The 16135-nt window shown below is 31.7% G+C and overlaps 2 protein-coding genes across 3 annotated transcripts in view; one reads left to right on the plus strand and one right to left on the minus strand.

Moving 5' to 3' along the window:
* Positions 1-16135, plus strand: part of LOC149945505 (uncharacterized) — a 110793-nt gene that overhangs the window by 60274 nt on the left and 34384 nt on the right. The window lies entirely within an intron of this gene.
* On the minus strand, positions 5575-6450 carry LOC149945506 (death-associated inhibitor of apoptosis 2-like). Of its 2 annotated transcripts, none has more exons than XM_090175757.1 (2): positions 6197-6450; positions 5575-5992 (listed from the first exon to the last, which is right to left on the minus strand). In XM_090175757.1, exon 2 carries the CDS (start codon positions 5988-5990, stop codon positions 5628-5630), a length of 363 nt encoding a protein of 120 aa, XP_090031883.1. In that variant the 5' UTR covers positions 5991-5992; positions 6197-6450; the 3' UTR covers positions 5575-5627. The 2 variants fall into 2 exon arrangements, with proteins under 2 accessions (XP_090031883.1, XP_090031882.1); XM_090175756.1 differs by having other exon boundaries at positions 5575-5997.

Genomic DNA, 16135 nt, shown 5'->3' on the forward strand with positions numbered 1-16135 from the left:
ACTTTTGCGTCGATCACTTTTAGGTTTAATACAAAATTTTCCGTCTATACCCGTTAGGCCTTAATACAAATTTTTGCGTGTATACCCGTTAGGCCTAAATGTCTAAGATGGCATTGCACAATCAAATAAAACCCGTGTCACGTTGATTCATCAGGGATCAAGATAGGGCTAATTAATAAACGGTGTGTTTTGAGAGTACTGCAGAAAGCTTTCCGTTTTTAAGTACAGAAAACTTGGATCCTTGAGTTTCCTTAGATTCTAGGTCAATGGATACCTAAATTAAAATATTCAAATTTAATGATATCGTAACTTCTATATTGATAAATCGACTGCAATTTTTATATCAAAATCTCATTTTTATTCTTTATTTTATATTCTCATAATATAAGTACTATTCTCATAGTATACGTAGATAACATATTTCGATATCAATATTTTCATGGATACATTAACGTAAAAATTAAAATATTATAATTTAATGACTAAATATTATCGATATTTTATTATTGCTGATATCGATTAATATTATAGACATTTTATTTTTATATTATCCATATTTTTATTTTTTATATAATAGTTGTATTTTTTATTATATTATCGTAACTTCTATATTGATAAATCGACTGCAATTTTTATTTCGATATCAATATTTTACATTAACGGAAAAATTAAAATATTCTAATTTAATGACTAAATATTATCGATATTTTATTATTGCTGATATCGATTAATATTATAGACATTTTATTTTTATATTATCCATATTTTTATTTTTTATATAATAGTTTTCTTTTTTATTATATTATCGTAACTTCTATATTGATAAATCGACTGCAATTTTTATTTCGATATCAATATTTTCGTGGATACATTAACGGAAAAATTAAAATATTCTAATTTAATGACTAAATATTATCGATATTTTATTATTGCTGATATCGATTAATATTATAGACATTTTATTTTTATAATATTTATATTTTTATTTTTTATATAATATAAAGAAATGTTGTATTTTTTATCATATTATCGTAACTTCTATATTGATATATCGACTGCAATTTATATATATATCTCTCATTTTTATTCTATATTTATATTCTCATAATATAAGTAATATTCTCATAATATACGTCGATTAAATATTTCCATATCAATATTTTCATATAGGTGTTTTAAATATTTCCTCCTGACATTTGCTACGTTAAAATTATTCGAGATGATTTAGTACTGTAAAAATAAATGAAAAATTTAACCGACAAAGTAAATACGAAAAACAATGGCCACGGATCGGGTCAAATTTAAACTCTTTTTAGTAAATTCGATTTAAAAAATGTGGGAAAACGTTCTAATTTTCGTGATAAATGTTAATACCGCACGTATTGTTTTAATTCGGTATATTTTTTCCCGTAAACGCAATAAGGTCGGCCGAGCGCGGACCTATTGTGTATAGCGCGTATTCCCTCTTTTAACTAGTTCAAGTTTTCGAGTCCATTAAATATTGCGTGGGAACGTGCCGCTTTGTTTGCGATTTTCGCCACCGCATCTTCAAGGGCGTGACCGTCGCGTAATTAGAACGTATCGATAGAATGATCGCTTGCTTATATTCCGTTTCGAGAATTAAACAGCGGAAGCAGTGATGGGCATTTTTCTTGAACAAGACGCTCGCTCGTTTTTGAGCGGCTAAATGTTTGCTCCTCTCTTTTTTAAAAAAACATTAGCTCCCATTATCTTTTTGGCCAATTTTGAGCGGCGAAACCTTTGATCCTCTTTTCGGCATTTCATTTTTGAGTCGCGAAATTTTGGCTCTCTTTTCGGCATTTCTTTTTTTAGTCGCGAAATTTTTGGCTCTTTTCGACCTTTCTTTTTTAAGTCGCGAAATGTTTGGCTCTCTTTTCAGCCTTTCTTTTTTGAGTCGCGAAATTTTTGGCTCTTTTCAGCATTTCTTTTTTGTGTCGCGAAACCTTTGCTCCTCTTTTCAGCATTTCTTTTTTGAGTCGCGCGAAATTTTGGCTCTCTTTTCAGCCTTTCTTGTTTGAGTCACGAAATTTTGGCTCTTTTCAGCCTTTCTTTTTTGAGCATCGAAAATTGTACTCCTCTCACATTCATATTGCGCTCTTTTAAGAACCAATTTTAGCGCTCAATTCGAGAGGAAAGCGCCCACCACTGAACGGAACAAAAAAGATGCCTCTTCGTCAATATAGATAACAGTCTAGGAGCGTTGAAATTTCTAAATACAAAAGCTTTTTCTGGCTTGTCAAAAGCTTTTTTTCTCAACTTGGTCGGCTTCTGTGTCGGGAGACGTGCTTCGCACCCACAATGCCTCCTTTTTTTAAAGCGAAATAAGGTTTCTTTCGACAGATATTAATCTGGTCTGCCTCCCCGCTTTATAGATTATTATTTTAAACCAATTATAGTTTTTCCATCCTGTCCAACGCGGAAGAGATCGGTTTTGTTTTAATTTTTTTTTAATCTATTGTTGGTCGTTTAACCTTTCGGTGAATTGCGGAGAAGCCCTACCTATTAAATGGTGATATTGACCTTTTTTACGTCAGTTCCCCAATATTGTGACTACAGTTTGTGTTTTGATATATTTATCTTATGTGCAGGTAATGCTCGGATTTCGATTAATTTTTATCCATGCGTAAAATAAGCTCGGCGATATTTAAATAATATTTATTTAAATAACCAATAGTTGAATAAAAATTGTAAAATGTTTAAATAATCGAAAGTGAATAAGCCTATTATTTAAATAAAACAAATAATTATTTAAATAAAATAATAAATGCCACTTTTATTGAAATAAATGCTTGGTTGTGTAAAAAACATAATTAAATAAGTTAAAATAATATTCTTTTTACCAACGTTTTTAAATAAATCGGAAAATTTGTAGATAATGAATAAACAATTCCGAGCACTATGTGCAGGATCTCCCAGCGATCCTATATTTTCCTTTAATTGTAAAATGATCCTATATTTCATATAATTCCATTTTGCATCCTCTGTTACCTATAATTCCGTGTTTATCCTATAATTTCTGTGATTCTGTTCTATCCTATATTTCCAATTATTCCGCTTATCCTATAATTCCTTTTCATCCTATATTTCCTATTCCGTTTCTTTTATTTCCTATTCCGTTTCCTATAATTCATTTTATCCTATATTTTCTATTATTCAGTTTCTTATATTTCCGATAATTCCTTTTTATCTTATTTCATTTAATTAATTTTTATCCTATGTTTCCTATAATTCCTTTTTATCCTATATTTCATATTATTCCGTTTCTTTTATTTCCTATTCCGTTTCCTATATTTCCTATAATTCTTTTTATCCTATATTTCATATTATTCCGTTTCCTATAATTCCTTGTTATCATATGTTTACTATAATTCCTTTTTTATCCTATATTTACTATTCCGTTTCTGATATTTCCTGCAATTCCTTTCTCCTATAAAAGGGACTTGGCAGCATGACGTCACGCCGTACCTTTGGCTATGGCCGCCATGCTGGTAATCTTTTTATTTCCCAATTGTATAAAGCATGGGTGACGTATTATATACGTCATGCTGCCTATATTTTAGCATTTTCGGTTGAAACTGAACTGATTAAATTTAAAAAATATTTATATCGACGATAAATATATTTAATTTGATGGAGCAGCTTAAAAAATGTGTCGAATTTCCTTTTCTGATTTGTCTTAGGACTACTTTTAAATATTGTGTATTTCTATATTTTAATCCTATAAAACTACTTTAAATTGGTAATCAAGTCTTTTTATGCTATAATTTTGCAATTTTTATCCTTTGATAGGGACTTGGCAGTGCTCCGTCATTTTTTTTTTCAATAGTTTTTATCGTGGGGAGAAAAATATGACCACAATGGCGGCCATGGCCAAAGCTATGGAGTGCCAAGTCTCTATTCCTTTATATTTTTAACACTTTTGGCTGTAAATTTAGTTTTAAACTGACTGATACCCGGTATGTATATAATTTACGGTACGGGGGTATAAAAATAGAGATAACGAATGATACTGGAATAGGTTTTTAAAGCTGGAGATATTTCTTAATTTTTATTGATTTACAGAATTGAAAAATATTTCGTATAGGAAAACGTTATCAGAAATTTTCAGTAATATTTGTAACTTATCAGTAAACATACAACAAAACATTAATAGTGTTACATTGTTAATCAGTTTAAACTAGTCTAGAGGTTTAGTTTTACTTGAAGATTCGAAAAAATTAGGTGAAAATTCCGCTTTATTTAAATTTGCAAATAATATATTAGACTAATCATGGAATGAAAACATTTTTCATTTTTTTCGGAAAAATTTCCGACTTGCAATACTAAATAAGTGAAGAAATACAAAATTTAACACAAAATAAGTCGGAAAATCTTCGGAGATTACAGGGAAAACTTGGAAAACTCAGTTAATTAGAATGTCAAAATACTGTAGCAAACCTGTACGTGGTTCTTATGTAATTTGAAAATATTAATTCGGTCGGTAGTTTTTATTCGAGACATAAAGAGAGAAGGGTGTCTATCCGGTGATTGAGAATTTCATTCTCAATCACCGGATAGACACAAAGAGCTTGGCTCCCGCCGTTCACCCGCGCCTATCCCGTTCCTCCCCCACCCGCGCCTCTCTCTCAATCACCAGAATTTCCAATCACCAGAATTTCCAATCACCAGAATTTCCAATCACCAGAATTTCCAATCACCAGAATTTCCAATCACCAGAATTTCCAATCACCAGAATTTCCAATCACCAGAATTTCCAATCACCAGAATTTCCAATCACCAGAATTTCCAATCACCAGAATTTCCAATCACCAGAATTTCCAATCACCAGATTCTCCCGTTCTCGGGTTGCTTTCCCCCAACCCCCATTCACTGGATACTTTATCTCTCGTTCACCAGCTCCTTTCCCCCATTGCTTTCACCCCTTCTAATCACCAGTTGCTTTCCCCCATCTCTAGGCAATAAAAACAACCATAATTGTTATCTCTCATACTATCGATCCCAATCGCTAGAAATTGGCTTTTTCCCCATTCGCTATAAATCGCAGCAGTTTGCCAGAATTAGTTTTATCTCTCCGAAATAATTAATGTACCCAAAATTGGACCGCCAGTTTATTATTCTTTTTAGGGGAATCTCTATGGGAGTTTAACATTACAATAAAGCTAAAAGGTCCAGTTTGGGGTACATTTGGTCCGAAATGGGGTACATAGGGCCGAAAATGGTGACTTTGGTCGTTTTTGGGGTACATTTGGTCCATTTTGGTCCATTTTTGGGTACATCCCTGCTTTCCCCCATCCCCATTCTCCAAAATTAGTTTTCCTCGCGCAGATATCTGGAGATTAGATTTTTACCCGTTTGCTTATCGCTTTCGAACCCCTTAATTTCTAATCTCTAGGCAATAAAAACAAGTTATTTACATTTAATTTTTTATTTTAGAACTTTGTTTTACATGTTAGTAGGTACTATCAGATATTCCATTAGATGGTTATCTTGTACATTACACAATTAAAACAAATTAAAGTAGTTAAGTTTACAGGCATTTAAATGGGGTGAAACGATCTCCTGCAACTTAATTTAATTAAAAGTTCTAACTCACGTATTTGTAGTGTTTAGCAACAGTATCGTCTGACATCCGAGGGACAGTTACAAACGTCTTCTTCTGGTACAGGTGAGAAGCTTTTGTCAGAGACCGTAGTTGCTTTTGGCGTCGGGGGAATGTCCCATTCTAGCGAAAGGTACTTTTTTTCCGATGGTGAATTATCCCTAGCCGGACAGTTTGGAAAGAATCTAGCATGTTCAAGTTCTGGTACGTCTCCTGATTTCCATCCTTCTAATACGCCATGGCATTTGTAACATCGTACTTCATCGCCCCGCTGAATATAGTAGAATCCAGCCTTCGCCAGTTGCTCCTTAGTGACGTGCGGATTTTTCCAGTGACGAAACGTTTCAAGTCGATACACTTCAATGTCCATAGCTGATCTAGACCAAATACGTTCTATAGTTTCAAATGATACATTCTCTAAGCCTACATTTACCCCTAAGTCTACTAAACCTAATTTTATCAATATGGTTAAATTTCTACGCTAAAATTATCAATATAAATGCTTTTTTCAATATGCAAATTGTTTTAAATATGTCTAAAAATATAGTCTATTACCAAGAAAAAATAGTTACTTACTTTATGGGTAGAAATCCTTTGTCAAGCTGTAGAAAAGACTGAGCGAACCGTCAGCAGGTCTTTACTCGTCAATGTGCCGTAGAGAAATGACGCACGGAAGATTAATTTATTCCTATCTTGTTGAGAATAATTCATCACGTGATCTAAACTTCAAATAACCCTCAAATTCTATTGGCTGTCTCTCTCTGACAGTTTAAACTGCCTCTAATGATTGACGGCACATATTAACCCACTTGAGTATTTGGAAAAAACCCTTTGCTACTCAAGGAGAGTTTTGGAAATACCACGTTGACGATATCAAAATCGAGCTCTCACTTGAAAATGTTTACGGAAAACAATCCTCTTGGAAAATTGAGTTACGTAGAAGATTGCTAAAAAATGGCTATGTGTTAAGTTTTTTTCAATAATGAGTCTTATTTTTTACATTTTAAAGTATTTATTAAGAGTGAAAAATCCCATGACTACACTGACGGCATATCTTAAGTACCGGTGGAAAAATCCAGTGCTCAAAGTTCAGTTATCTTATTAAACGTGCGCGTGCACAGAAAAATGAACGAGTCACGTGATAGTAACTTAATTTCTACGCTAATCTTACCCCTACTAGACCTAATTTCTGTCTAATACATTTCCAATATATATATATATAAAAGAATGCCTAAAAATTTCATTTTAAATATAATAAAATAGCCTAGCTGATTATTATTATTATAACTTACTTTTCAGCGTGACCTTCAATGACTATTCCCAATGCTAAGACTCTTTATTGAGATAACTAAGAATTGATTCCCATGACTACCCTGACGGCATATCTTAAGTACCAGTGGAAAAAAAATCCATTGCTCAAAGTTCAGTTATCTTATTAATCGGGTGCGCGCGCACAGAAAATGAAAGTCACGTGAGAATCGGTACGTCACTGAAAATAGTGGAAGTGTCATCACTAGAGTTCTTTTATCAATATATTTAATTAAGGATTATTTCAAAGTTTAGATGGCGCCATGGTTCTCAAAGCAGTGATATTAAAAGATCTCAACGGGTGGAATTGGAGAAACGCTAAAAATATTATCGACATATTCATTCTCCCTAAGTATAAATAAATAAATAAATAAATAAATAAATACATTCTTGGCATAGTAGTAGGATTTTAAGAAAAAAATTAAATACGGAAAATCAATTATTTTATTTTAAAGGTTTTGTGATTTCTCACCAAACAATTTCAACATCTTCAATGTAGGCTATCACATCAGGGGCATCTCAAAAATCTTTTTCCTCTGATCTCCTAGTTTCTGCCTCTGTCTTTAGTATTTATAAATATTTTCCTATCCATAAACCATTTCCTAACTGGTGGACATTGATAACACTAAAAGTTTACTTATAATAATATGCTGAAATACATTTTCCAATACGCAAAAAATTAAAGCTAGACCTAAAAACCTGTAAAGTGTAAATAGTTAAGACTAAATTTCTAAGCCTAGCCCATGAAAGTACATTTTCCGTAAATCATATCCTAACATGAATGCATTTGTTTTTTTTAAAAAAAATATGCTAATTAATTTCGTAAACAAGCATAAATTTTAGTTCGCCCTTCCTCCAAAATATCTAATAGAGGTAGTACATTCTCGATAAATATACATGTTCTTGGGGAATAAGAGACGTTTTTTATCAAAGTAAGCCAAGTTTAAAGCTTATTGTCATTGGTTCCATAACAAAAACCACATTCGGATCAAAATAAATTTATTTATTTTATTTTTATACAGATTTTTTTTCATTTTTTTTGCCTTAATTTCAATTTTGGGAGTCGGTACCCGTTTCACCGAAGATGAAGATGCTTCGTTTTATTCAGCGTTGGGTAAATCGCCGTGTAAAAAAACATCTAGCATTGCATTAACTTTTTCCTCGTCCTCGTCCGAGACCCCTACAATACGTCTCTCGATCTATAAAGTAAAGAAATCAAAATAATAAGCTAAAAGATAATCCATACCTTCTATTCACTAGTTCAATTTATCACTGTCTCATATATCCACTATCGTACATACATACATTCATACACTAACTTACTAACGCTTTAGTCTCCGCAAGTTTTTATGTTGTATAATCAAAGTTTTAAATCGAATAATAATAATAATAATAATAATTAGATCAAAACAAATTTCAAGCTTACGTTAATGTATTCCCTTGAGTGAGGGCCCAATCTTTGAAAAATCTTCTCAATGACGACATGGGTAGCTAGATGGACGTCGATGTAACCTTCGTCCTCTTGCAGGTTCAATTCACGTAAATACCAGTTTTTATATTTTCTTAACATTATTTCTAACGTTCTAAACGAAAATTGTTTTTCGTTTGGCATATCAGGCTTAAAAGAAAACCTAAGAACTGCTTTAGTTACACGCATATCCACGTTATTTTCCATAGCTAATATTTAGCCCTTAAACTTGCTCGTAATTACGAAGAATGTAAAAATGTAGAATGCTCGCTCCTATATTTATGCCAAATCAGAAATCACTTGAAATAATAACTTCATTTGGTACTTAAAAAACGGTGAGAGGTGGGAGGAGGGGTTTGGTAATTTATAAATTTTTATAATCAAATGTACCATAGCAAAAGTATATAAATAATACAAGAAGTGCACTAATTATTATTTTCGCTCGCCAGGTAATTTCGTTTGATTTCCGTTTCGCACGGACGCAGATAACATGGTAACGCGACTACAGCGAACCGATAAAGCTAATTAATAAAATATTGTCAACCATTTGATATTAGAAATGTTAAAATAAAACTTTTACAGATAAATCTAATTTATAAAATATTGCCAATTGAGGGTTTGCAAGTTAGTTTGATTATAGGTTTTGAGTGTTAGAATAGAAATAACGCTAAATACAGGGTTAAATTCAATTCAAAATAAAAGACCATGACAATAAAAAATAACCTTTAAAATATAAATCGCGAAGAAAATGAAGTAACGCGACTTTTAAAATTAGTATAAAATGTTTAATCCCTCTGAAAACGTGAAAATTCATATAGGACAAAACCCAAATACATGTTTACTGAGCTTAGCACTCTACTTTTTCAATCCTCTATTCTCAATGGTGGCCTCTATTTTTACCATCGTCTGCTTCGTAAACTTTATGGATGCATTGGAAGGGCTCAAATTAAGCTAAGTGGGTACACTTCTTGTTTAATTTATATACTTCTAACCATATTAAAGTATCAATTTTAATAAAAGGAATTCAACTTAAGTGTTGTTTTGCTATCTGAAATTCGAAAACAAAGAAGGTAGTACAGGGGTACTTAAGTTGATTTTAATATTTTTTTTAGAAATAACTTAAGTATACAGCGAAATAATCATTAGTGGTATCTAATTTTTTAAGTGCCCACATACTTCTCATCTCGTATAAAAGAGGGTCATTTTTGTACTATAAAACCATTCCATTCCTGAAATCCGCTACAGGAAAAAAGTTGATTAAGCTAAGCAATTTACGAGCGACGTCCTAGCGTACTTGTAATTAAGAAAGTAAGTACTTAGTTTTACGATTTTGCTTAAAACTATGATTTTAAATCGATAAAGTGAAACACGTAAAGTGTCCCTGACCAAAATTGTTTCACAAACATCTGTACCGTTTAATAAGATACGAGTATGATAACGATTTCTAGAGCCCTATGTTCGATAATGATTCATTAGGAAAATTTGAATATAGTTTAAATTTTTAAGTACTTATTTTTTGGTTTGACTACCAATTTGGAGGACTACTGTTTTGATTTTGATATAACTAAATTTGATTGGTTTTCGAAAAGTTTTCTCTTCTACCCCCGCCCCCCAGTTTATAATTATGATGTCAGTTGTAAATTGTTTTTTTCGAGTATAAAAAGGGTAAACAGAAAAATTGAGAGATAGTATTAAGAAAACAGCCAATTCGAATTGTTTCGGAATCGGCTCGAGGGACTAAGTACGTAGATATACGTCAATTGTAAATTCTAAACTTTGTATATATATTATATTCATTCATTCATTCTTACTAATTTTATAGTAATGGATCCTATTTCCATAACTTTGGCCTCGGGAAATGAGTACGTCGGTACGACAACCGAATCTATGATTTGCTTTCACTGCGGCGAATGTACGGAAGAATTGGCAGTAAGAGGCGGAGAACTCTTCTTTTGCTGGGGTCGAGAGTGCGCGCATTATCAAATGGGAGTAATTTTTCGACATGGTAATGTCTATACCAAACACATCCCAGGGCATCTTATAAAGGAGTTCCCGCCCCATCTCCGCTGTACGTACTGTGGAAGAAGAGGGTCGAAGAGAAGCCGTCGACGGGAGGAGTGCTCAGCGTTCGATTTCATGGGATGCTGTCATTACCCTAAGCCTCCCAGAGACCGAACTGTAGTTCGTTTTATAAATAGATAAATAAATAAATAAAATTGCGAATAATTTACAAATAAATGTCTATTGACTTTTCTTCATCCTATAATATAAGTTTATTCCTAAATTTTTAAGCTTATTACAATAAGATTTCTTTAAGAGAGAGAGAGAGAGAGAGAAAAGAATTGCTTAAATTAGGAAGTAATAATGAATCTATTGAATCCAATGTAAAGAAAATGCATCAAGATATTAACTTGGAAAATCCAAAAGATGATTCACCAGTAAGCAGTATTCAGTTAATTAAAAATCATAAACAAAAACCGACTGATTACGGTGCATCAAGATATAATATTTGTATATCTTCGAAAAAAGGTGAATCATTAAACATCAACAATGCGGTAATTTACTTATAATATATTTTATATGAAAATAATTAAAGGTTTTATAAATGATAAATTATATTATAGATTATAGGTGGATCTAATAGCAAAATAGTATACGTCCAGGTAAAGTATTGTTTTATTTAGAAGTTTAAATATTAAGTTAATGGTTTATTTTAGAATAACTATATGTTAAATGATTTATTTTAGAATAGCGTTGATACATATGGTGGTAGGACAACATTAGAAAGTAGGTATATTGATTTAAAAAAACTATCGATTAATTAAACATTTTAATAATATTTTTACATAGCTTCGATAGTATCCAGAGATTGTACGATTGTTATTACGAAATGAAACTAATTTATTTTATAATAAATATAGGTAGTAAAATGCTGCAAAAACCTCTGACTCTACGTTCAATACGTTAAAATAGATTACAATACGTAAATATAGGTGAAAAAATACTAGAAAAACACGCATACTATTATTTTTTTTAATTTTTGGAAATACACAACATCCACCAGTTACTTCGCAATGACGAACTGGCTGCTCTCTTTGTCCCAGGAGACATGACCAATGAGTTGGCAAAGTACGGAAAAGACTCGTACATCCAAGAATTGGCAACAGGTGGCGCAAAAAATTACGCCTTGATTTATACGGAACACGTAATTTTTTGCGCCACCTGTTGCCAATTCTTGGATGTACGAGTCTTTTCCGTACTTTGCCAACTCATTGGTCATGTCTCCTGGGACAAAGAGAGCAGCCAGTTCGTCATTGCGAAGTAACTGGTGGATGTTGTGTATTTCCAAAAATTAAAAAAAATAATAGTATGCGTGTTTTTCTAGTATTTTTTCACCTATATTTACGTATTGTAATCTATTTTAACGTATTGAACGTAGAGTCAGAGGTTTTTGCAGCATTTTACTACCTATATTTATTATAAAATAAATTAGTTTCATTTCGTAATAACAATCGTACAATCTCTGGATACTATCGAAGCTATGTAAAAATATTATTAAAATGTTTAATTAATCGATAGTTTTTTTAAATCAATATACCTACTTTCTAATGTTGTCCTACCACCATATGTATCAACGCTATTCTAAAATAAATCATTTAACATATAGTTATTCTAAAATAAACCATTAACTTAATATTTAAACTTCTAAATAAAACAATACTTTACCTGGACGTATACTATTTTGCTATTAGATCCACCTATAATCTATAATATAATTTATCATTTATAAAACCTTTAATTATTTTCATATAAAATATATTATAAGTAAATTACCGCATTGTTGATGTTTAATGATTCACCTTTTTTCGAAGATATACAAATATTATATCTTGATGCACCGTAATCAGTCGGTTTTTGTTTATGATTTTTAATTAACTGAATACTGCTTACTGGTGAATCATCTTTTGGATTTTCCAAGTTAATATCTTGATGCATTTTCTTTACATTGGATTCAATAGATTCATTATTACTTCCTAATTTAAGCAATTCTTTTCTCTCTCTCTCTCTCTCTCTTAAAGAAATCTTATTGTAATAAGCTTAAAAATTTAGGAATAAACTTATATTATAGGATGAAGAAAAGTCAATAGACATTTATTTGTAAATTATTCGCAATTTTATTTATTTATTTATCTATTTATAAAACGAACTACAGTTCGGTCTCTGGGAGGCTTAGGGTAATGACAGCATCCCATGAAATCGAACGCTGAGCACTCCTCCCGTCGACGGCTTCTCTTCGACCCTCTTCTTCCACAGTACGTACAGCGGAGATGGGGCGGGAACTCCTTTATAAGATGCCCTGGGATGTGTTTGGTATAGACATTACCATGTCGAAAAATTACTCCCATTTGATAATGCGCGCACTCTCGACCCCAGCAAAAGAAGAGTTCTCCGCCTCTTACTGCCAATTCTTCCGTACATTCGCCGCAGTGAAAGCAAATCATAGATTCGGTTGTCGTACCGACGTACTCATTTCCCGAGGCCAAAGTTATGGAAATAGGATCCATTACTATAAAATTAGTAAGAATGAATGAATGAATATAATATATATACAAAGTTTAGAATTTACAATTGACGTATATCTACGTACTTAGTCCCTCGAGCCGATTCCGAAACAATTCGAATTGGCTGTTTTCTTAATACTATCTCTCAATTTTTCTGTTTACCCTTTTTATACTCGAAAAAAACAATTTACAACTGACATCATAATTATAAACTGGGGGGCGGGGGTAGAAGAGAAAACTTTTCGAAAACCAATCAAATTTAGTTATATCAAAATCAAAACAGTAGTCCTCCAAATTGGTAGTCAAACCAAAAAATAAGTACTTAAAAATTTAAACTATATTCAAATTTTCCTAATGAATCATTATCGAACATAGGGCTCTAGAAATCGTTATCATACTCGTATCTTATTAAACGGTACAGATGTTTGTGAAACAATTTTGGTCAGGGACACTTTACGTGTTTCACTTTATCGATTTAAAATCATAGTTTTAAGCAAAATCGTAAAACTAAGTACTTACTTTCTTAATTACAAGTACGCTAGGACGTCGCTCGTAAATTGCTTAGCTTAATCAACTTTTTTCCTGTAGCGGATTTCAGGAATGGAATGGTTTTATAGTACAAAAATGACCCTCTTTTATACGAGATGAGAAGTATGTGGGCACTTAAAAAATTAGATACCACTAATGATTATTTCGCTGTATACTTAAGTTATTTCTAAAAAAAATATTAAAATCAACTTAAGTACCCCTGTACTACCTTCTTTGTTTTCGAATTTCAGATAGCAAAACAACACTTAAGTTGAATTCCTTTTATTAAAATTGATACTTTAATATGGTTAGAAGTATATAAATTAAACAAGAAGTGTACCCACTTAGCTTAATTTGAGCCCTTCCAATGCATCCATAAAGTTTACGAAGCAGACGATGGTAAAAATAGAGGCCACCATTGAGAATAGAGGATTGAAAAAGTAGAGTGCTAAGCTCAGTAAACATGTATTTGGGTTTTGTCCTATATGAATTTTCACGTTTTCAGAGGGATTAAACATTTTATACTAATTTTAAAAGTCGCGTTACTTCATTTTCTTCGCGATTTATATTTTAAAGGTTATTTTTTATTGTCATGGTCTTTTATTTTGAATTGAATTTAACCCTGTATTTAGCGTTATTTCTATTCTAACACTCAAAACCTATAATCAAACTAACTTGCAAACCCTCAATTGGCAATATTTTATAAATTAGATTTATCTGTAAAAGTTTTATTTTAACATTTCTAATATCAAATGGTTGACAATATTTTATTAATTAGCTTTATCGGTTCGCTGTAGTCGCGTTACCATGTTATCTGCGTCCGTGCGAAACGGAAATCAAACGAAATTACCTGGCGAGCGAAAATAATAATTAGTGCACTTCTTGTATTATTTATATACTTTTGCTATGGTACATTTGATTATAAAAATTTATAAATTACCAAACCCCTCCTCACACCTCTCACCGTTTTTTAAGTACCAAATGAAGTTATTATTTCAAGTGATTTCTGATTTGGCATAAATATAGGAGCGAGCATTCTACATTTTTACATTCTTCGTAATTACGAGCAAGTTTAAGGGCTAAATATTAGCTATGGAAAATAACGTGGATATGCGTGTAACTAAAGCAGTTCTTAGGTTTTCTTTTAAGCCTGATATGCCAAACGAAAAACAATTTTCGTTTAGAACGTTAGAAATAATGTTAAGAAAATATAAAAACTGGTATTTACGTGAATTGAACCTGCAAGAGGACGAAGGTTACATCGACGTCCATCTAGCTACCCATGTCGTCATTGAGAAGATTTTTCAAAGATTGGGCCCTCACTCAAGGGAATACATTAACGTAAGCTTGAAATTTGTTTTGATCTAATTATTATTATTATTATTATTATTCGATTTAAAACTTTGATTATACAACATAAAAACTTGCGGAGACTAAAGCGTTAGTAAGTTAGTGTATGAATGTATGTATGTACGATAGTGGATATATGAGACAGTGATAAATTGAACTAGTGAATAGAAGGTATGGATTATCTTTTAGCTTATTATTTTGATTTCTTTACTTTATAGATCGAGAGACGTATTGTAGGGGTCTCGGACGAGGACGAGGAAAAAGTTAATGCAATGCTAGATGTTTTTTTACACGGCGATTTACCCAACGCTGAATAAAACGAAGCATCTTCATCTTCGGTGAAACGGGTACCGACTCCCAAAATTGAAATTAAGGCAAAAAAATGAAAAAAAATCTGTATAAAAATAAAATAAATAAATTTATTTTGATCCGAATGTGGTTTTTGTTATGGAACCAATGACAATAAGCTTTAAACTTGGCTTACTTTGATAAAAAACGTCTCTTATTCCCCAAGAACATGTATATTTATCGAGAATGTACTACCTCTATTTGATATTTTGGAGGAAGGGCGAACTAAAATTTATGCTTGTTTACGAAATTAATTAGCATATTTTTTTTAAAAAAAACAAATGCATTCATGTTAGGATATGATTTACGGAAAATGTACTTTCATGGGCTAGGCTTAGAAATTTAGTCTTAACTATTTACACTTTACAGGTTTTTAGGTCTAGCTTTAATTTTTTGCGTATTGGAAAATGTATTTCAGCATATTATTATAAGTAAACTTTTAGTGTTATCAATGTCCACCAGTTAGGAAATGGTTTATGGATAGGAAAATATTTATAAATACTAAAGACAGAGGCAGAAACTAGGAGATCAGAGGAAAAAGATTTTTGAGATGCCCCTGATGTGATAGCCTACATTGAAGATGTTGAAATTGTTTGGTGAGAAATCACAAAACCTTTAAAATAAAATAATTGATTTTCCGTATTTAATTTTTTTCTTAAAATCCTACTACTATGCCAAGAATGTATTTATTTATTTATTTATTTATTTATACTTAGGGAGAATGAATATGTCGATAATATTTTTAGCGTTTCTCCAATTCCACCCGTTGAGATCTTTTAATATCACTGCTTTGAGAACCATGGCGCCATCTAAACTTTGAAATAATCCTTAATTAAATATATTGATAAAAGAACTCTAGTGATGACACTTCCACTATTTTCAGTGACGTACCGATTCTCACGTGACTTTCATTTTCTGTGCGCGCGCACCCGATTAATAAGATAACTGAAC

This window comes from Leiobunum rupestre, chromosome 5 (assembly GCF_980474605.1).
Source record: "Leiobunum rupestre chromosome 5, qqLeiRupe1.1.hap1, whole genome shotgun sequence".
Taxonomy (NCBI): domain Eukaryota; kingdom Metazoa; phylum Arthropoda; class Arachnida; order Opiliones; family Sclerosomatidae; genus Leiobunum; species Leiobunum rupestre.

Bases quoted from the DNA above. Each gene is read 5' to 3' on its own strand.
- LOC149945506 (XM_090175757.1), bottom strand. From the start codon at position 5,990: ATGGACATTGAAGTGTATCGACTTGAAACGTTTCGTCACTGGAAAAAT.